Raw genomic sequence first — 21,362 nt, 5'->3', positions numbered from 1 at the left:
ACTGACCATGAGAGATCAACACCTCAGATCGGAGAGAAGCAAGGGCGCTTACCCGCAGTCATCAGTCCTGTAGATGGCACAGGGACCACAGTAATGTTCTGGGTAACAGAGGCCTGACTGTGTGGGGTCAGCTGCTCTGACTTGGACTCTGTGTCCATGCTAATGCCAGAGGACAGGGACACTGAGGCAGGCACTGTCAGCAGTGTGGGATAGTGAGGTGGCGCCAGTCCACAGCCCTTTTCTGGCAACAGCTGATCCTTCATCTTGTTGATGAACATTGTGTTTTCAATCTAAAAGGAAAGGAGGGGAGAGGAGCGCCCTCTTCAGACTGAGCAAGCCTGCTTTCTGTCTGCTCCTTAAGGACGCTTCACTGTCTTGTTGGAGATCAAGAAGCAGTGCCTGACATGGGTATTTCTGAACAGGAGCCAGACCCACGCATTATGGAACCCTCAGTGAAACAAGGTATGTTTTCCTTTGCTTCAGCCTCCACACAGCAGAAACATCATGAAGAACTTACTCCTCAGAGCTGAAACAAACACTGGGGAGAAAAAAACAAACACCACTTACCTGCCCTGAGACTGTGGGGATAGAAGGCCAGAAGTACGGGTTAGAATTGAAGTGAGACTCTTCCATTCTACCTGAAAAGAGACACGCCACACATCACACCTGGGAATAGCTACTGAATGCTAGAAAGGGAGCAGAGCAGTTGCTGGAATCCTGGTCTCTGGCACCTGACCACATAGCTGGGAATTAAGGGTCATGACCTCAATGTCTAGACCAGACAAAGTGGCACTGAGCTGTAATCTCAAGCACTCAGGAAACTAGGGGCTGAGGCCAGTGTGGACTACTTACTGAAACATTCTCTAAAAATAACAGATGAACAGAAACGACCACCGAGCAGCATGGTATATATGGCCCACCCCAAAACTCAGTTTTCAATGTTTATAAAAATAATTATGCCCATCTTATTGAGTCACAAAATGTATGCCAAACTTCAAAAAAACCAGAATTGGTATTTTACTTTGAAGAGAAATGAAGTCATGGAAAAGAGATGTACCTGTGGCCACGCAGCCAATCATTCACAAGCTTGAAAACAGCCATGTTATCTTTCATTGTTCTCCCTCTCTTTTATTCCTTAAATCCATTTTCCTTGAAAATTTTTCTTTCCCAGATTTCCAATCAACACATCTATGAGCTTCAATTCTACACAGCTTGAAAAGGTTTTAGACTGGCAGGAACATGAACAATCTGAACAGCCCAAGGTGGCCTCAAACTGGTGATCCTCCTACTTCAGCCTCCTGTCTAGGATTACAGGTATGCACCACCACACCTGGCCTAAAGTCAATCTTTGAGTATTAGATGATACCTGGGACAACCTCACACAAATCTCAGGTTGTCTCATTGATATATGAATGATGGGCTGGGCAGAAAGAACCAAGGAGTTACCAGTCTAAAAATTTTGGTGCGTGCGTGCCCACGTGCCCAGATGAGAGAGTTGGATCCCTTGGAGCTAGAGTTATAGGTGGTTGTGAGCCACTCAATATGGTACTGGGAACTGAACTTGGATCCACTGGAAGAAAAGACAACTCTTCAAACACAGATTACCAGTTTTAAAAAGAAATTCTGACCAGGTACATGTGGTGGTACATGCTTTTGATCCCAGCACTGGAGAGGCAGAGGTAACTGGATCTCTGAGTTCAAGGCCAGTCTGGTCTACAGAGTGAGTTCCAGGACAGCCACTCTTGGGAAAGGAAAAATAAATAGATAATAAAAAGAATAAGTGAAAAATCAAGAGGGTTGGAGAGATGGCTCAGCAAGCATGAGAAGCTGAGTGTGGATCTCTAAAACACACAAAAATTGCAGGTGGGTGGTGGCCCACCTGTAACCCTAGCACTTACGAGCTGGAGTCAGGGACTGCCCAAGGAGCCAGATTACCAAAAGGAAAAATTCTGGGTTCAGCAAGAGACACTGCCTCAATGTATATGGTGGAGAGTGACCAAGGAAGACACTTGAGCTCACCTCTCTCTCTGTGTGTCTCTATCTTTCTCTCTCCCTTACACACACACCCGTGGTATGCATGCACACCTGTGCAATAGTAATTGAGTTGCTTGTGAAAACATCTTCAATCCAAGAGCTCAGGAAGCATAGCAGGCAGACCTCTATGAGTTCCAGGCTAGCCTGGTCTATGTAGAGAGTTGCAGGCCAGCCGGGACTATATAGTGAGGCTATATGCAAAAATTAACTAAGAAGAATGGTGGAACAGAGAAAGGAACAGCAGGGATAACACATTGCCACCAAAGAATACATTTTTTAAAAAGAAGGAAATGTCAATTACCCTAATTTGATTGTTAGAATACATGTATCAAATTATCACATTGTCCTCCACAAATATGGGCAATTAGTGTCAATTAAAAGGCAAGAGACATCACACTGAGTCGAGAGCAACCAGCTTTCAGAAAATGAAGGAAGGGCTATTAGCACAAGTTGAGTTGCTTCCAGTGAGGACATGCTAGGGCTGACTGACAGCAGATACGAGGCAGTATGCTGACTCCATCGAGTGGGAAAGACTTCCAACAAACAAGTCCAGTCAGGAAAAAACTTTTCTTGAGACAGGATCTTCAGGATGACCTGAAACTTGATATGTAGGCCAGGTTGGCCCCAAACTCACAAAATTCACCTGTTTCTGCCTCCTGAGAGCTGGAATAATAGGCATGTGCTATATCCATCATATTCAGCTTTCTGTAATTTTTAATAACTTTAAGGTTTTACTTTTATTTTATGTGTACAAATACTTGCTTGAATGTATGTCTGCTTCATGTGCATGCAGTGGCCTCAGAGGCCAATCCCCTTGGGACTGGAGTTACGGATGGTTGTGAGCGGTCATGGGGGTGCTGGGAATGAAGCCAGGTCCCCTGGAAGAGCAGCTCATTAACTGTTGAGCCATCTCTCTAGTCCTTTTCTCTTTTACTTCCCCCCACCCTACATCCTATTCTAGGATAGCCCTTGCTATCCTAGAATTCACTATACATCAGGCTGGCCTTGAACTAAACAAAAAAATCTTTGAGACAGGATCTGCCATAGTAGTCTAGGCTGGCCTGGAACTCACAGTAATCTTCCCGTCCTACCATCCCAAGAGCTAGGATTAACAGACATGAGCCACCATGACTGGCTCATCATATGATCTGTTCTAGTAGACAGCATCGTCAATTTTCCTCCACTTATTACGTCTTCATGTTTACACTGCGTGAGTACATGTGGAGGTCAGAGACAACTTGTGAGGGTTAGTTATCTCCTATCATATGGGTTACAAGAATCAAGCACAGGTCATCAGGTTTGATAGCAAGTGATTTTGCTCTCTAAGCATTCTTGCCAACTTTTGAATTTCTTAAAATCTACAAAAGAAATTAAATGTATTTCAGCCAAGGAAAGGAATGTACCAAATCTGTGGCTTTGACAGCTTCACACAAGAAATGATTAATACTGAATGACTGAGCAATGCCAGGCAAATTCTGGTCTTGAATTACAAGTCACTCTGGGTATCCCCAGGGGATTGATTCCAAGACTTGTTCCCAATGGACAGCAAAAGTACATGTTTAATTCCCTTTAAACAACTGAAAACTTCATTTATATCTGTGTAACTGTGCATGTGTAGTCACATGCATGGCACATGTATGAAGGTTAGAGGATACCTTAGGGAGTCATTCCTTTCCTTCCATGATGTGTGTCCCAGGGACTGAACTCAACTCGTCAGGCTTGGCAGCAAGCACCTTCACACCCAACGAGCCATCCTTCAAGTCCCTTTTATAAAATGAGAGAACTGGCAAGAAAGAGACACCTCCCACATCTCGTCCTCTGACCTCCACATGCACATTGTGACATGCACGTGGCCCTGGACCCTCACACAACATCATGCACACAAAATAAACAAGTTATAGGACACATACTTGGTTGTTTTTTTTCTTTTGGTTTTTCAAGACAGGGTTTCTCTGTATTGTTTTGGAGACTGTCCTGGAACTCACTCTGTAGACCAGGCTGGTCTCGAACTCACAGAGATCCGCCTGTCTCTGCCTCCCAAGTACTGGGATTAAAGGCGTGTGCCACCAACGCCCGGCCAGGACACATACTTGTAACCACACATATACTGTAAACATCTCTACAGATGACTTATAATTACTAAATATAATATAAATGCCATACACACAGCTGTTGTATCATATTCCTTAGGAAACAGTCCTAATGCTTCTTCATGATCAGAAGAGATAGTCATCTCAGGCACACCCACACAGCACACCATCAACAGTGTAACATTTCCTACTGAATCTATGGAAGCCAGTTGAACAATAACAATTCTTTTAATATGCTAATCTAGCTGAACCTGACTTTTTATATAAAGGAGTTTCAGGACCTTCTAAGGCAACAGAAACAATGTGATTACAGTTTAAGATCCAATCTGGCTAAACTTTTTGGGGGCAACGATCACATATTCTACATTGATATCTTCCCACTGACCTTGATGTGGCTCAAACGTTATTTTGTATTGATTTGAATATAGTGGGCTCTATATACATTTTCAAAAAGATGCTTAGAAGTTCAAACATCAGCTATAACATTTGTTTTTCTCCTCTTCCCTTGAAGAGAATAAAATAGAAGGCACATCACCAGGTGGTGGCACACGCCTTTAATTCCAGCACTCAGGAGGCAGAGGCAGGCAGATCTGGGTTCTAAGCTAGCCTGGTCTACAGAGGGAGTGCTAGGACAGCCAGGGCTACACAGAGAAACCCTGTCTTGAAAAAAACAAAACAAAATTAAGAGAAGAATATGATGGACAAAGGGAGTGAAGTAGAGAATTAGGCTGCAGAATTAAAGGGAGGTCTAATTTCTGGTTTCTCCCTAAAGAATAAAAGAAGCAAATGTATTACAGATATGAAAATTCACAGAAGTCCAAAAAAAAAATGTCCTCATAAAGAATTCCTGAAAATGAGAATACAAAACTTACATGCGCTTATATTTTCCTACTGCTCAGTTAAGCAGAGAAAGCTCCAAGAGTCCCTAAAGGATTCGGAGGCTTTATACAATGTCTAAAAAGGACAAAAAGGCCTACAGAACCACTACTACAGGCAACTGGAGCTATCCACTGCCATACAAAGTCGTGTGGATGCAAGCAGCAGCAGCATTGTGTTTTGTGTTGAAGACTAAAGAGTTCCTATTGGTCAGGTGGTGGTGGCATGCTGTGGACTATTCCTTTACACTGTGTAAAAATATGTCACTGTGATTGTTTAATAAATGCTCAATGGCCAATAGCTAGGCAGGAGGCATAGCAGGGACTTCAGGACAGAGAGAGCTCTGGGAAGAAAGGAGTTGCCAGCGGACACAGAGGGAACAGACATGCAGGAGGAGAGGTAAAAGCCATGAGTCACGTGGCAACACGGAGATGAACAGAAATGGGTTAATTTAAATTATAAGAGCCAGTGAAGCCAGGCGTTGATGGCGCATGCCTCTAATCCAAGCACTTGGGAGGCAGAGGCAGGTGGATCTCTGTGAGTTCGAGGCCAGCCTGGACTACAGAGTGAGTTCCAGAACAGGCTCTAAAGCCACAGAGAAAACCTGTCTTGAAAAACAACAACAAAAAAAGAAATAATGAGGCCAGGAGGTGGTAGAGCACACATCTTTAATCCCAGCACTTAAAGGCAGAGGCAGGCAGATTTCTGTGAGTTTGAGGCCAACCTGGTCTACAGGGTGAGTTCCAGGGTATCTAGGGCTATTACAAAGAGAAACCCTGTTTGGAAAAACCAGAAAAGGAGCTAGTGGGACAAACCTAAGCTAGAGGCTAAGCTTTCATAAATAATAATAAGTCTCCATGTCAGTTTTCTGTGACCCGGTAGCCCAAAGAAAAGTCCAATGACAATTGTGTACGACTTAAATCCCAGTATTTGAGAGGAAGAGGCAGGAGGATCTCTGGGTTTGAGGCCAGCCTGGTCTATAGATCGAGTTCCAAGACAGTCAAGGCTATACAAAGAAACCCTTTCTCGGAGACCCAAAACAAGAAAAAAGTTTTGGGTGTCAGTATGTAGGAGCAACAGTGCACATGCAGAGGCTAGAGGACAACTCTGTGCAGTCAGTTCTCTTCCTTCTACCTGACATGGATTCTGGGAACCAAATTCAGTCTCTGGGCTTGATTGGAAAGTACCTTTACCTGGCTGAACCTGTCCTCAAGAAAATGACAGAAGGACCTTACAATCTATACCACTTAATCCTGACAATTCTAAAAAGCATGAATTATTACTACGATTTTTGGGTTTTCTTGTGTTTGTGTGTGGGTGTGTGTGTATAACAATTTTTTTCTGGTGACATAAACCTTTAATTCTAGCACTCATAAGGCAAAGGCAGGTAGATTTCTGTTGAGTTCGAGGCCAGCCAGGGCTACACAGCAAGACCCTAATTAAAAGTTCTTTTCTTTCCATTTTATTATATTACATGTGGGAAGGACATGTACAAACTACCACCACACATGTGGAGGACAGAGGACAAACAGCAGGAGTTGGTTCTTCCCTTCCATTGTGTGGTTTCTGGAGGCTGAACTCAGGTCATCAGGCTTGGCAGGGCATGCCTTTACCCACTGAGCCAACTGGATGGCCATGTTTTTGTTTGTTTGTTTGTGGTAACATTTCAGATAGCCCAAGCTGGCCTCTACTTCTGTTGGGATTAAAGACATGTATCCCGAAGGCCAGCTTCTGCTTTTTCAAATAAGGAAGACAAGAGACTAACCCAGGCAGCAAGGAACAGGTTAAGAAAAAGGCTCTGCTGGATGGGGCAGTACACTCCTGGAACACCAAACACTGGGGCAAACCAGAATCAGGAGTTGCAGGTCATCCTCAGCTACACTGGAATTTAAAGTTGATCTGGGCTCTAAAAGGCCAGTCTCAAAAAGCAGTTGAATGTGGTGGCTCACACCTATAGTCCCAGTCCTCCAGAGGGTGAGGCAGCTCAAGGCTGTCATGAGTTTTTCTTCAGTAAATAACCCCACATGCATGTTCATGCAAACAATCTTAATTAAACTCAGTGAGCCATAAAAAGAAAAAAAAAGCATGAAGTAGGAACGAAGTAGTCCAAAGGGAAGGGAATAAGAAAGGGTAATGGGGGGATGGATATGAACAATATACATACATACACGAATGAAGTTATCAAAGAAAAAAAATTACATTAAACAAAAACAAACAAAAAACGGAATACTGGCAGAAGTGATACAAGGTTTTAATCCCAGCACTCAGGAAGCAGAGGCAGGAGGATTTCTAAGCTGGAAGTCAGCCTGGTCTACAGAGTGAGTTACAGGACAGCCAGGCTACAGAGAAACCCTGTCTCAAAAAAAGGAAACAAACAAACAAACTAGGAACCAGAGAGGTGGCTCTGTGGTTAAAAGTACCTGTTGTTCTTGCAGAGGATTCAGGTTCAGTTCTCAGCACCCACGAATTAGCACACAGCCTCCTTTACGTCCAGTTCCAGGGCTGTTTCCAACACTGCACCCAAGTGGTTCATATACATAGATATAGGCAAAACACTAATACACATAAATCTTGAAAACAGACACACACACACACAAATGTTAGCAAGTGTGAAACCCAAGACACACAGGTGGCTCCCTGGGACTTGAGTAGCCAGCTAGCCTAACCACTGAGTACCAGGTCAATGAGAGACCAAGTATAACGTCACAAACCAGCTCTGGAGAAACAACACCTGACATCGTCTTTTGATCTCCATTCATACAGACTTGCACAAACACCTACACCCTTTCTAAACCTCAACCATGTTTTCACTTTTTTTCCCCCAGACGGTTTCTCTTTGTAGCTTCGACTGTCCTGGAACTCACTCTGTAGACCTGGCTGGCCTTGAACTCAGAGATCTCACTGCCTCTGCCTCTCGAGTGCTGGGATTAAAGGATTGTGCCACCATCAACTGCCTCAAATTGTTTTACTAATACTGGGGATTGCTGGGCAGTGGCGGTGCCCACCTTTAATCCCAGCACTTGGGAGGCAGAGGCAGGCAGAGACCAGCTTGGTCTACAAGAGCTAGTTACAGAACAGCCTCCAAAGCCACAGAGAAACCCTACCTCAAAAACCCACCCCCCAAAATAATAATAATAATACTGGGGTTTTTATACAGAGCCTCCCCAATGTTAGTCAAATGTACTCCCCCACTGAGTTATGCTCCCAACCTCCAAAACGAAGTTTTGAGTTTTAAAATTTTTTTATTTGACGTGTATGAATGTTTGTCTGCATGTATGTATATGTACCGTGTACCTGCTTTGTATCAATGTTGAAGACCCTGGAACTGGAGTCACAAATAGGCATGAAATTGCCTGTGGATGCTGGGAATTAATCTGGGTCCTCTGCAAGAGCAGTAAGTGCTGTTAATTACTGAGCCATCTCTCCGGTTCCCCAAACTTAATGTTGCTTTATGTTTTGAAACAGGCTTCCTATGTAGCCCTAGCTGGCCTAGAACTCATGGAGATCTATCTACCTCTACCTTCTGAGTGTTGGGATTAAAGGTGTGAGCAACCATAGTAGACAAAGTTTTTGATAGCAGCAAACGGACATGCAGCTCAAGACCATATTCTTATGAAACTTCACTTAGAACCAATATAATTCATTTTGGAATGGAGTATGAATAAAAAGGCCAATCTTATTCAAGTGGGATGCCCATGCCTATTACAGCACTTGTGGGAGGCAGAGACAGGAGAATCAGGAATTCAAGGTCATCCTCTTCCTCTGTTACATAGATTCTGGGATACATAAGACTCCTGTCTCAAAAAACAGTCAAGAACTGGCAAGATGGCTCAGCAGGTAAGGGAACTTGCTGCCATGCCTGACAACCTAAGTTTGATTCCTAATTCCTACAAGGTAAAACGAGAACTGACAGCTACAAGTTGTCCCCTCTTTAACTTCTGCACACACACAGCGGCACATCCAGGTCCACACACATATACAATTATTAAATGTTACAACAAACAAACCCACTGGGTATTGGTGACACACACCTTTAATCCCAGCACTCAGGAGGCAGAGACAGGCAGATCTCTGTGAGTTCAAGGCCAGCTTAGTCTACAGAATGAGTTCCAAGATGGCCAGGGCTATTACACAGAGAAACTCTGTCTCAAAAACAAAACAAAACAAAACAACAACAACAACAAAAAAAATCCAAACCAAACAAACCCACAACAACCTGCAATTCTAGCATAAATGGCATAAGCAAGTTACATGAAGAAGTTTCCCAAATGCCTGATTTTTACTCCCATTACAATGGCATCTGAGTCCAAGCATGCACCTATAGCCTCGTGGGGTGTGCCCTATGATCAGTTGACTGAGGAAGACAAAAACAGAGCCCAGTTTACTGATGGCTCTATGTTCTATTCAGGGACACCAAGAAGAAGACAGGTGCAGCATTACAACCCCTTTCTGGGACAACCTTGAAACACAGGTAAAGTGAAGTCTTCGCAGTGGGTAGAACACATAGTCATGGGCTGTAGCCAATGGACTACCTGACTGGTCAGGGATTTGGAAAGAGCATGATTAGAAAATTGTGAGAAAGACATCTGGGGAAGAAGTATATGAGTAGATCTCTCCAAACAAGTGAAGGAGGTGAAAATACTTGTGTCCCATATAAATGCTCATCAAAAGGTGACTTAGCAGAGGAGTCCGATAATCAAGTACACAGGATAACCCATTCTGTGCTCTCCCTGCCCCATCCCTGTCATTGCCTATTGGGCCTATGAACAAAGCTGCGATGGTGGCAGAGACAGAAGTTATGCATAGGCTTGACCACATGAACGTCAGTCACAGCTGACCTGGCTACAGCGGCTACTTACCCACAGGCACCATTCCCAGGATTACCAACTAGGGACCTGTTGGCAGGCTGACTACATTAGACTACTTTCTTCATGAAAAGGAAACTACTTAGTCTTTACTAGAACGGACACTTACTCGACTATGCCTTTCATGCTTATAACAAAAGCATCATTCGTGGATTTACAGATTGCCTCGTCTACTGTGATGGTATTCCGGGCAGCATTGTTTCTGACCAAGAAGTCACTTCACAGTCAGAGAATTGTGACAGTGAACCCATGTTCACAGAATCCACTGGTCTACCATGTTCCCCACCATACTGAAGCAGCTGGCCTGATCAAATGGTATACAGTTAAGTACCAATTAGGAGGTGGGAGCAAGAAAAGAAGTTCAGGGTTGGGGGCAAGAGAGATGGCTTGGTGGTTAAGAGTATATACTGCTTTTGCAGAAGGTCCATGGCAGGTGGCTCATGACTGCCTTTAGTCCAGCTCCAGGGGGATCCAATTCCTCTGGCCTGAGTACTCACATACACATAACCACAAACATACACATGGGGCCTTGTGTATCTTTTTTTTTTTTTTTTTTTTTTTTTTTTGGTTTTATGAGACAGGGTTTCTCTGTATTGTTTTGGAGGCTGACTGTCCAGCCCAGCCTCGAACTCAGAGATCCAGGGCCTTGTGTATCTTAGACTGGCTTCAAATTTGTTAAATAGACTAGGATGGCCTTGAATTTTTTTAAAAAAATTTTGTATATGTTTGTGCAACCATCCATACCCCATCTTCCGACACACCAGGAACACACATGGTGTAAATATATACATGTGGGCAAAACACTCATACACATTAAATAATTTCTTGTGTGTTTTTTGAGACAGTTTCTTCTCTGTGTTGCCCTGGCTGTCCTGGAACTCACTCTGTAGACCAGGCTGACCTCGAACTCAGAGAGATTCACCTGCCTCTGCCTTCCTAGTGTTGGGATTAAAGGTGTGCACCACACTGCCCGGTAAATGCCTTTAATTAAAAATAAAAAATTAAAGTAACAGAGGGCCAGGGAGTAATGGCACTTGCTGCCAAGTCTGATGATCTGAGTCCAGTTCCTCAGACTCACTTAGCAGACAGAATAGACTATAGACAAAATATGCTCTGAATTCCATAGGGGCTCTGTGGTACAGCCCCCTTCCCATGGGGAAAAGAAATATAGTAAGTTTAAAAAGGTAAATAAATAAAACCCTTTAATCCCAGCACTGGGGAGACAGAGGCAAGAGGGTCTGTCTCTTCTTTTGAGTTCAAGGTCAGCTTGGTCTCTACTTTCCCAGCCAAGGATCCATGGAAAGACTGTCTCAAAATAAAAGAGGCATTTCCAATAAACAGGACAGTCCAAAATCAGGCACAGAAGAACTACTGCCCACAAAGCATAGTTAGCTGTAAAATGACATGTGAGGAAAATACTGCAATTTGCAGGACACAGTAGCTCATGCCTGTGATCTAAGCACTTGAGAGGCTGAGACTGGAAGACTTTGTTATATGAGTTAGAGGCTGGCTCCTCCTTCCCTACACAGTTCCAGGCCAATCTGGGTACCAAGAATTGACCCCCAGCAGAGGCAGGCGGATCTCTGTGAGTCTACAGAGCGAGTTCCAGGACAGCCTCCAAAACCACAGAGAAACCCTGTCTCCAAAAAACCAAAAAAAAAAAAAAAAAAAAAAAAAAAAAGTTACAGACAAGGTACCATGTTTTAGCAGGTGAAGGTGCTTGCTGCCAAATCCCATAACCTTAGTTCCATCCCCAGAATGTACATGGTGGAAAGAACCAACTCCTCCGAGTGGTCCTCTGACCTCCACACGTCTGTTATTTCTCACATTTGTGCGCGCGCACACACACACACACACACACACACAAAACAAATGTAAAAAAACAAAAAGCTATCTATGCTATCCTTCTCCTCATAAGTTATCCTAAATCCACATATCCCTTGACATGAAACCAGCTGGAGAGCCAAGAATGAAGGTCATAGCTAAAACACAAAGAAAATTGGTGCCCGAGATGCCACAACCCTCAAAAATTCTTGACTTACCATTTTACTACTCACTTTCTCCCCTTATCTATCACAGAGGAAATCCCCCCCAAACTACCCAACATTCTCAAAACTTACAGCAGTCCACTGGTATGATGGGGGAGACCATCTCTACACAAAACATCTTTACTCCCCCCCACCCCCAGACAAGGTTTCTCTATATATTAGTCCTGGCTTTCCTGGAATTCTATCTGTAGACCAGGCTGGTCTCGAACCCCACCTGCCTCTGCCTCCTGAGTGCTGGGATTAGAGAAGTGTGCCACCACCGCCCAGCTCACCCAGTTTAAACTGTATTGATACATTGAAAAACAAAAGAGAAGACAGGCAGTAGAAGTGCAAGCCTTTAATCCCCTCACTTGCGTTAAAAGTTCTAGGACAACCAGGACTGTTACACAGAAAAACCCTGTCTTGAATAACAAAAAATACAATATAATAAATAAAAACTTTAAAAAAAAAAGCTCATTGTGGTAGCTGACAAAGCCTTTAATCCCCAGCACTCAGGAGACAGAAGCAGGAACTCTTGGTCAGTTTAAAACCAGCCTGGTCTATGTAGTGAGACCAACCAACCAACAATCAAATGCATAAATACGGAGTGAGAGAGATGGGTCAGTAGTTAAAAGTACCAGATGCTCTTGCCTGGGTTCAAGTCCCAGCACCCACATGGCAGCTCACAACCAGTTTCACTTTCAGGACATTCCATGCCCCCTTCTAGCCTCCAGAGCCATTCGGCATGCAAATGGTACACAGATGTACACGAAGCTCAACAACCTTATACATTAAAAAAAATTAAAGGAAAAACAGGCCAGGTGTGGTGGTGCATGCTTGCAATCCCAGTACTCAGGAAGCTGGAGCAGGGAGATTATGATTTCAAGACCAACTTGGAACTGTCAATATGGCTCAGCAGACAACGGTGACTGCCGTCAAGCCTAATGACCTAACTCTGATCCTCAGAACACACAAGGCAGAAGAAAACTAGGTGATGTAAAACTGATGACCCCCAGCATTCAGGTGGAAGCAGAAGGATCACAAGTTCAAGGTCAGCTCAGCAAAAGTGAGTTTGAGGTCATCTTGACAATGTGAGACCCTATTTTTTTGTGTATTTTCCCCTCAAGACAAGGTTTCTCTGTGTAGTCCTCGTTGACACTCACTCTACTCTGTAACCAGGCTGGCTTCAAACTCAGAGATCCACCCACCTTTGCCTCCCAAGCCCTGGGATTAAAGGTGTGCACCACCACATCCAGACAAGATGCTTTCTTAAAAATAAAGTAAAAAAAGAGCTGTGGAGACACTGATTGCCACCAGGCCTTGAGTTCAATTCCCCAGAATCCACATGACAGGGAGATTCAACTCCCACAAGTTGTCCTGACCTCCATTATGAGTACAAACATACACAAAACAGATATAAAATAAAAACAAGAAATACAAAAGGTTTATTTCAAAAGGCATTGGAGTAAAAGCAGATGCTAACAATGGGGCAAGCACTCTTGCACTAGAGCTTGGCCCTCTACCCAGACACTCGATGTTTCCAGCCATCCAAAGGGGAAGGTTTGGACTGACGTGGTGCTATTTGTCTTGTGCATGTTTATGAAGGTGCACACGTGTGTTGCCTGTGAACAACCTCAGGTGTCATTACTCACTGACCTAGGCTTCACCAATTTTGCTAAGGTAGCTAGCCAGTAATCCCCAGGGATCCACCTGTCTCTGCCTCCCCGTGCTAGGCTTACCATGCCCAGCTTTTTTACATGGATTCTGGGGATCAAACCTAAGTCCTTATGCTTGCATGACGAGTACTTTACTAACTGAAGTATCTCCCCAGCCCTCTGTTGTTTTTGTTTTTGATTTTTCAAGACAAGGTTTATCTGTGTAACGTTATAGATCAGGCTGGTCTGGAATTCAAGAGACCCGCCTGCCTCTGCCTCCCAAGTGTTGGGATTAAAGGCGTGCGCCACCACTGCCTGGCCTCTGTTGTTTTTAAAGATGTACTTATTTACCTTAGGTATATGGGTGTTTCATCTGATAAGAAGAGAGGGCATTGGATCCCATGAGACTACAGTTATAGACATGGGTGCTGTGAAATGAACTCAGGACCTATTGAAGAGCCATCAATGCTCTTAGCCTCCTGAGCCATCTCTCAAGTCCCTGTTGTTTTTAACTGCTACTTTTCAAATAAAGAATCTTACTGCATATGACTGTAGTCCCAGTACTTGGGTGACAGAGGTAGAAGGATCACCTCAAGTTTGAGGTCAAGCTGGTTTACTTTGTGAATTCCAGGCTAGCCAGGAGTATATAACAAAATCTTGTCTCCAAAAAATAAAATATAAAGGTTTCACTATTAGCATTAGGTCTCATTCTGATTTATCCCTGACTTACCACTAGAGCAGAAATCATGCAATTTTATCCCTTTTATTTCAAACTACCTTAGAAGCAGTGTTCTCCCTGACAAACTCCACTTGACACATCAAATTCAAACACTCCACTGGACACTAAAAATGGGAAACACTCTCCAACCTTGGTTCTTCTTGTTTCTGTAAGCCACTTACACCGTAAAGACTATCCTTGCTCGGAGTCGTTGTGTCTCTACAGCAGAATAAATTTCTCTGACAAAATTCAAGCCCATTCAATGGTTTTCCCTAAGCATTTCACATTTCATTCCTGATGAGTACCAGGGGCAACGAGAGGTGATAAAGGTGCGGAGCCGACTTTTCACGGAAAAACCTCCTGGGTACCATAACAAACTAGAAAGGGCCGCTTTTCCCCCTCTAACAGCAATCACCAGCAATCACCAGTATCACAAGTGTCGGTTACTTCCATAATTCTATCACATTGTTAAGGAAAAACAAACTTAAAAAAAAAAACATATGACTATGACCCCATCTCCTCCCAAATCCTTAACCCAAGATTGTCTTACCCTCTCTCTCTCTTCCTCCTGACGTCTTATTCCTTCTCCTTTCCAGGGCTCCTGAACTTTCTGGAAACAAATTCCCTAGGTTACAGAGGCCAGTAAGAGGAGGCCACCAGAAAGATGTAGAGAACCTGTCAGCTGGCTGGAAAGCAGGCGGCTTCCCCAACCAACAACCCAAGGATGGAGGACAGAGGCTCAGGCGAGCAGTGCCACCCACTCCGTGGACATAAGGGCAATAAAGCCAGTTCCCTAAAACTAAGACAAATTCTATCATCAGCATTTGGGTTTCACTCCTAGGACCAGACACTTATTCCTCATTCCTCAGGGCTACAAGTAACCGGGAGTCAGAGGACAGCAGAGATGAGGGAGGGTCCCTGCTCCTAAGAAGTGGCGCTGAGGGCAGGGGATGCCCAGGTCCTTGTGTCAGGCACAGTGCCAAGTTCAGGCCCAGCCACTTCCTCTGGCCTCGCCCCCCCACTCCACTCCTAGGAGGACTTCGACCCCTGCCTACCCAAGGCCTTGTGCCCAGCAGTACCTCCTTCAACCTTCAGTGGTCTATACACTGGAGACCCCCAGCTGTCCCCCTAAAACCTTCGCTCCCCTGAGACACCCAACTGGGTCCTTCCTCCCGGTGTCAACTCCCACTCCTTCCTCAAAGACCGGTCTCTGGGACGTCCCTCCTTCACCCCTCCAGGGAGCTGAACTCTGCCACCCACCAGACAGGCACCCGCCCCCTAAACCCCCCCATCCCTCCTCATCGCCCGCTCCTCCGCTGCCACTTCCGGTTCCGGGACAGACACACTTACAGTCACATCGTGGACCCCCCCTCCCGCCGCGCTCGCCCCAGGAAAAGGGGAGGGGGAGGAGCGAGGAGCTTGGCGCGCGCCGGCTGCGGCGGCGGCGCGAGACTCACCCGGCGGCGGCGGCGGCGCCAGCGCCTGAGCCAGCGCGCGGGAGGGGCGGCGTTTGCAGGCAAGGGAGGGAGCCGAGGCAGTGGGAGGACCCGCAGGGCGCGGGACGGGGGGCGACAGGCGGGGTGCGCGGGCATGCACTGCGGGCGCCAGACGGACCCCACACTCGCAGGGCTGCGCGCGAGACACCCGCAGGGCGGGGGCGCGAGGCGAGGCAGTGTGTGGCCCCCCGCCCTCCCTCCTCTACACTCACCCGGAAGTGGTGCTGCGGCTCGTGCTCCCGGGAACCCCAATTCCTCCACGCCCACCTTCCTCCCTCCCCCCCCAACAGCCTCAGTGAGGATTCATTTCGCGGAGAAGGCGGGAGAGCCGGAAACGAAAAGGGGGGGAGAGGGAGGGAAGTAGAGAAGGGAGGGTGGCGGCAGGAAAGGGGGGGGGGAAAGAGTTCAAAGACCGAGTCACTTCCGGGAGCGGCCGGAGCACATCCGGCGCTGCTAGGGCTCAGGGATACTGAGGGCAGAAGTTACGACAAGAAAGGGCGGAAGTGGCTCCTACCCAGGGACCTGCCGAGCGATAGACAGACGTGACGCCCAGCGGAAGTGAAGGCAGCTTCTGTTAAGGGCTGAAGCTGAGCATTGGAGAGCGCTCCCGGACTTCCGGGAAAGACAAATCGGGAAGTGGGAGCTTGGAAGCTGGGCAGGTTCATGAATTATGCATCAAGGCATAGGTTCTCCCCTCCCTTTCTAGCTTTATCTTACTTATATGTGTATATCATGTAAGCGTGTGCGGTTGCCCTCGGCAACCCACTGGAGTTACGGATAGCTTCGAGTTTCCCTGCCTGGGTGCTGGGAACCGAACCTCCGGCCCTCCGGAAGAGCAACAAGCACTCCTTGCCGCCGAGCCATCCCTTCAGCCTCATAAAGACGGTACGGATTCTTAGAAGGCAGGGGTCAAGGTTCATTTCGGAGTGTCATAGGCTGTTGAAGGCAATTGACCTTTTTTCTTGCATCTTCACGAATGTCTTTGCTGAGCGTGGGTGGGGAAAGTCTCATTGCTTTGAATAGTCAAGAAAAGGTAATAATGTGCCCGTAGTTGTGCTTTCAAAATTCAATCCGTCTTCGTCTGACCACACTGATACTCTTATCTTTGCTTTGGTGTTTTCTTGTTGCCCCCACCACATCCCTATCTTCCTACCAGGTCCTACTTTTAAATACAACACTCACCGAGCCACTTCCTCCCAGCCCCGTGCGGGCAAGGACTTTGAATTGTCCCTGTGGTATCAATAGATTCCAGAACTTAAGCTATTCAGTAAACGTTTGTTGCATAAATGAGCAGTTCATTATGAACTATTGCAGGGAACCTTCCCTGATCACTGCAACGAGAAGTTTCTTTTAAAATTTTATAGCATTTATTGTGTGTCTTTGTCTTTATTGTTTTTTGTTTTTCGAAACAGGATGTCTCTGTAAAGCCCTGGCTTTCCTGGAATTCTGTCTGTAGACCAGGCTGGCATCGAATTCAGAGATCCACCTGCCTCTGCCTCCCTGTGAGTGCTAGGTTTAAATGTGTGTGCCACCACTGCCCGGCTTTGTCTTTGAAACAGGATCTTAGGTAGCTATAGTTAAAGCTGACCTTGAATCTTTGCCTCTTAGGTGATGGGATTTTAAGCCTCTCTTCGTCTATAGCTTTTACTGTTTTAATTAACTTGTGTGTCTGAATCTCTACAAGATTTGTCAGGAACTGTTCCTGTTCACACTAGATACTGAAATAATGTGTGTTAAGTCACAGATGCTATCCTGTAGAGGAGATCAGCTTCCTTCTATCCTATCTGGTACCTTCCCTAAGCGCCAAACTGCTGGCATGTAGCAGCAGGATGGGACAATGGGATTAACTTCCTAAATGCCCATTTACAGCCCATCTGCCTCCTTCATTAATCTGCTAGGCTCTGAGACCCCCTACTTTCTGAAGTCTATTTATGTAATTTCCTTTGTTCTGCAGATACCTGTTGGTCTCCTATACCAGCTTCATCTGCTTCAGTTGACTGGTGTAATTAAAGGATGTGGTTGTCCGAAATCCAGCTCAGTACCAAACCTGGAATTAATCTTTAATTTTTAAGACATTATATCTGTCAGGCTGTGTGTTTATTAAATCTATGTAGCCACAAGGCCAAATATGATCTGGCTATAGTCTGTCTGAACTAAGGACTTTTTTTGGCTAATGTAGAATTATGTTTTCTCAGTGAGAAAGCAAAATTACTTTAAAAAATAACTGTGATCTTATTCTACAGATGATTAAAGTGAGACTGTCTAAGTGACTCCCCATACCCCCAAGTTACAGCCAGGAATAGCAAACAATACCTTTACATATTTGTTTGTTGTTTGAGATAGGGTCTCATTCTGTAGCTTTGGCTTAGCCTGGAGATCAGGTTGACCAGGAACCTTGTCTACTTTTTGAGACAGAATCTCTTGTAGTCCAGGCTAGCCACCACTTTCTAGGATAACTTTGAACTCCCAATTCTGCTGCCTCAGTCTCCCTCAGTGCTGGATTATAGACATGAGCCACCACACCCCTTATTTATTTTGGTTTGAGTTTTTGTGTATATGTACATATGTAGAGGCCTGAGGTTTATCAGATATCTTCCTTAATCCCTGTGCTCATTTTTTTTTTTTGAGGTGGGTCTCTGACTGAACCTAAAGCTCATCAATTCAATTACATCAACTGTCAACCAGCCCTGGGTGTCTTCCTGCCTCCCCTGACCAAGATCCTCAGATTTACATCCCCCCAGCACTATTTTGTTGTTGTTGTGTTTTTATTGTTGTTTTTTGTTTTGTTTTTCTGAGACTATTGTTTTGGAGGCTGTCCTGGAACTCAATTTGTAGGCCAGGCTGGCCTTGAACTCACGGAGATCCACCTGCCTCTACCTCCGAAGTGCTGGGATTAAAGGTGTGTGCCACCACCGCCCGGTTTAGCAGGATAAAGGTTTAAGCGGCCTGGTCATCATGTACCTGTAATCCCAGCATTTAAGAAGCTGTGGCAGGATTAAGAGTTACAGGCAGGCCACCCCTAGGTTACATAGAGAAGACTGTCTGCAAAGGAGAAGGAGGTGAAAGGAAAAAAGGCCGGGGGGGGGGATGTGGAAGCAAAACGTTAATTCCCAAAAGTCCTGGTTCTCCAGCTCTGCCCCCTGCATACATTCATCAACCACTCTCAGAGCCTTGGTGCCTCTGCTGTAAGGAGCTACTCAAGTCCCCAGAACAATGCTTTAGAGTATAAGTGTAGGACTTGGTGGGGAGGAGGGCTGTTAATTTTAGCCTGGGGTTCTCCAGCTGGCACAGTTTCCATCTTGAATCATTTCCACACCTTGAGCTCTACTGGGAGATCCCTCCTCCTGGGGGCTTTCCCATCCCCTGCTTTGGTATGTGCCACAATGGTAAGCATTCCAGAAACGTGCCTGGGAGAACCTTGGCTGAGTCATTTGATGTACTCAACAAAGAGTCTGGTGATGGAAGATGACGCCTCCAATCAGGCCTGTGATGTGTAGCCTTCAAGAAACTTCCAAAAGAGCATCTTGGCTCTTGCTTTCTTTCCCTTCTATAGCTCTGTTACCCAAAGCTGCCTGAGGACTTTGTTCTCTGTTCAAGTTTTAGAAAAGAGGAAAATTAAGCTCTGCTCCCCAGGGCCCTGTGCGTTGTCACCGTTAGGACTGACCCAGGCTGGTATAACTCTAGGCAATGCAGCTCTCCAGATTGTCTCCTGTCTTTCTAGCCTTCTGCCTTTCCTTTGCGGGAGAGGGCGTTTGGGGAACGGGAACAGGTGAGATTTCCAGTGTCTTTAATGGTGTGTTTAATTTATTTAAATTTAGAAGGACTGCAGTCTAATCAGAGAGCAATTAATTCCTCCTTCATTAGGGACTTTGTGTGTGCCTTTTGCATATGGATGATCCACAGGGTCACACTGTCCCTTTAGAGAGGATTGCTGAAGGGGAGAGCAGGGAGCCCATCCGCACAAATGCTCTTTCCTTTGCATTCTCTGGCCAGGGCTCCAGCCCTGGGGAAAGCTGGGAAGGTTGAGGAGGCTCCCTCACCTTCCTCAGAGCCCTTCCCTAACAGCCTGTCAGCAGCTTCCCCTGCACCTTCAGTTTCCGCCAGCTCTCTCTCTTTTCTCTTTTTCGAGAGAGGGTTTCTCTGTGTAGCTTTGTAGACTGGGTCGGCCTCGAACTCACAGATTTGCCCTCTTTCCTCCTTTCTGATACCTCTAGATTCTCAAGGTGTGTTGACAGCCCTCCTCGGAAGGCTTCTTTGCCTCATGCCTCTGCTGGTTGGCTCATTACTCTGGCCAGCTTGCTGCTTTCCCCTGGAGCAGTTTGTCCTAAACACTACTGTTGTCCTGAGAGATACGTTCCTTCCTCCCCCTACTCATCACTGTGTGCTTTAGGGGTTCAGCCACACGTCCCTCAATATACACTACAGCTCCCCAGCTTAATCTAAAACACACACATAAACATTGCTATTTATATCTTCAAAGATGAAGCACATGGAGGCAGGTACAGTGCAGGAAGCCCACACTGCCCTCTTGGATACTGTATTGTCTCCTACTTCCCTGGGGCTACCCATTTCCAGGGAGCAGGTGAGGCACAGATTGGGGGGTGAGCAAGACCTGGGTGGTTACCACAGCAACAGAGCCTAGCAACAGCTGAGAAGCTGATGTGTGGGCTTTACTAGGGCTGTTAAAGAGCCAAGCCTAGAATTGGGACCTCAGAGGGGACTGATCCCAGCTGGGCAGCCTGTGTTCCCTCCCCTGACACACCCCTTGATTCCACCCCCACAGCCCAGCAAATGCCTTCCTGGGAATGGAAAAGCTAATGAGCTAACCACAGGCTTCTGGTGCGCATAGCTTTTGGCGGGCAGTTGGTGGGGCATGTTCAGGGTTAGGGTGAAAATAAACCCTCTCTCCCGTGGCGCACTTTCTTTCTCTCTCCATCTCTCTGACCCTTTATCCTCTGCCTTAGCTGTCTTGTCCAGCACGGTGACTCATGCCTATAATCCCAGCATGCAAAAAGCCAAGGTGGGGGGATCTAGCCTGGAATACAGAGTGAGAGACACTGTCCACAATCAATCAGTCGCTTTCTGGTTTGTCCCATTGCCTGTCCTAAGAAGTGCCTCCCTTTTCTCTGTCTTTTCTCTCACTTTCTCTTGACCCTCCCTGAGAAGGAACAAGTAAGCCACACTCCTAGTTCCAGTTCCGCTCCTGCAGGGCTCTTCCTCCTCTGGACCCTTCCTTCAGCTCCTCCGTTCTGTCCCAAATGAAGACATCAGGTAGAGCAGCCAGGTGACAGTCTAGACTGGAGATGTTCCCCATCTCCCCTTTGTGAACCATTCTCCCTCCTGCCAGTCCTGGGTGTGTGCGTGCGTGCGTGTGTGCGCGTGTGTGTGTGGAAAGATATACAGGTATGTAGAAGATGGAGGACAAAGAGCTAAGAGGAAGGGGACTCACTCTCTCTCGGGGTTCCGGTGGGGTCTTGGAGAGCAGCGGAACCCTGACCTTGGGTTCTCAGCTTCTCATGTGACTTCTCCCTAATAAAATATATGACATCCCTATCCTGTGTAGGTTAATCTTCCTCAGTGTGTGTGTGGTTTATAAGGCAA

At 46.0% G+C, this 21,362-nt stretch overlaps 1 protein-coding gene and 2 long non-coding RNA genes across 17 annotated transcripts in view; 2 read left to right on the top strand and 1 right to left on the bottom strand.

Moving 5' to 3' along the window:
• Nucleotides 1–16,124, bottom strand: part of Znf384 (zinc finger protein 384) — a 29,805-nt gene extending 13,681 nt beyond the window's left edge. For 3 of the 15 annotated variants that reach the window (XM_040738433.1, XM_040738432.1, XM_040738444.1), the window contains exons 1-3: nt 14,816–15,311; nt 568–638; nt 53–290 (exon numbers count right to left, since the gene is read on the bottom strand). In XM_040738433.1, coding sequence (XP_040594367.1) covers nt 53–290; nt 568–638; nt 14,816–15,089 — 583 coding nt within the window. In that variant the 5' untranslated portion in view covers nt 15,090–15,311. The other 12 variants (XM_040738429.1, XM_040738434.1, XM_040738436.1 and 9 more) reach the window with 11 other exon arrangements.
• On the top strand, nt 289–10,173 carry LOC121136917. The gene is made up of 3 exons (XR_005874104.1): nt 289–462; nt 9,409–9,471; nt 10,026–10,173. It is a non-coding gene; the product is annotated as an uncharacterized LOC121136917 (long non-coding RNA).
• Nucleotides 16,125–16,174: 50 nt separating the features above from the next.
• LOC121136918 lies at nt 16,175–21,314 on the top strand. The gene is made up of 2 exons (XR_005874105.1): nt 16,175–16,646; nt 17,716–21,314. It is a non-coding gene; the product is annotated as an uncharacterized LOC121136918 (long non-coding RNA).
• The last annotated feature ends 48 nt before the right edge of the window (nt 21,315–21,362 follow it).

This window comes from Mesocricetus auratus, unplaced genomic scaffold (assembly GCF_017639785.1).
Source record: "Mesocricetus auratus isolate SY011 unplaced genomic scaffold, BCM_Maur_2.0 Super-Scaffold_100676, whole genome shotgun sequence".
NCBI lineage: Eukaryota > Metazoa > Chordata > Mammalia > Rodentia > Cricetidae > Mesocricetus > Mesocricetus auratus.
This window is presented reverse-complemented; position numbering and strand designations above follow the sequence as displayed.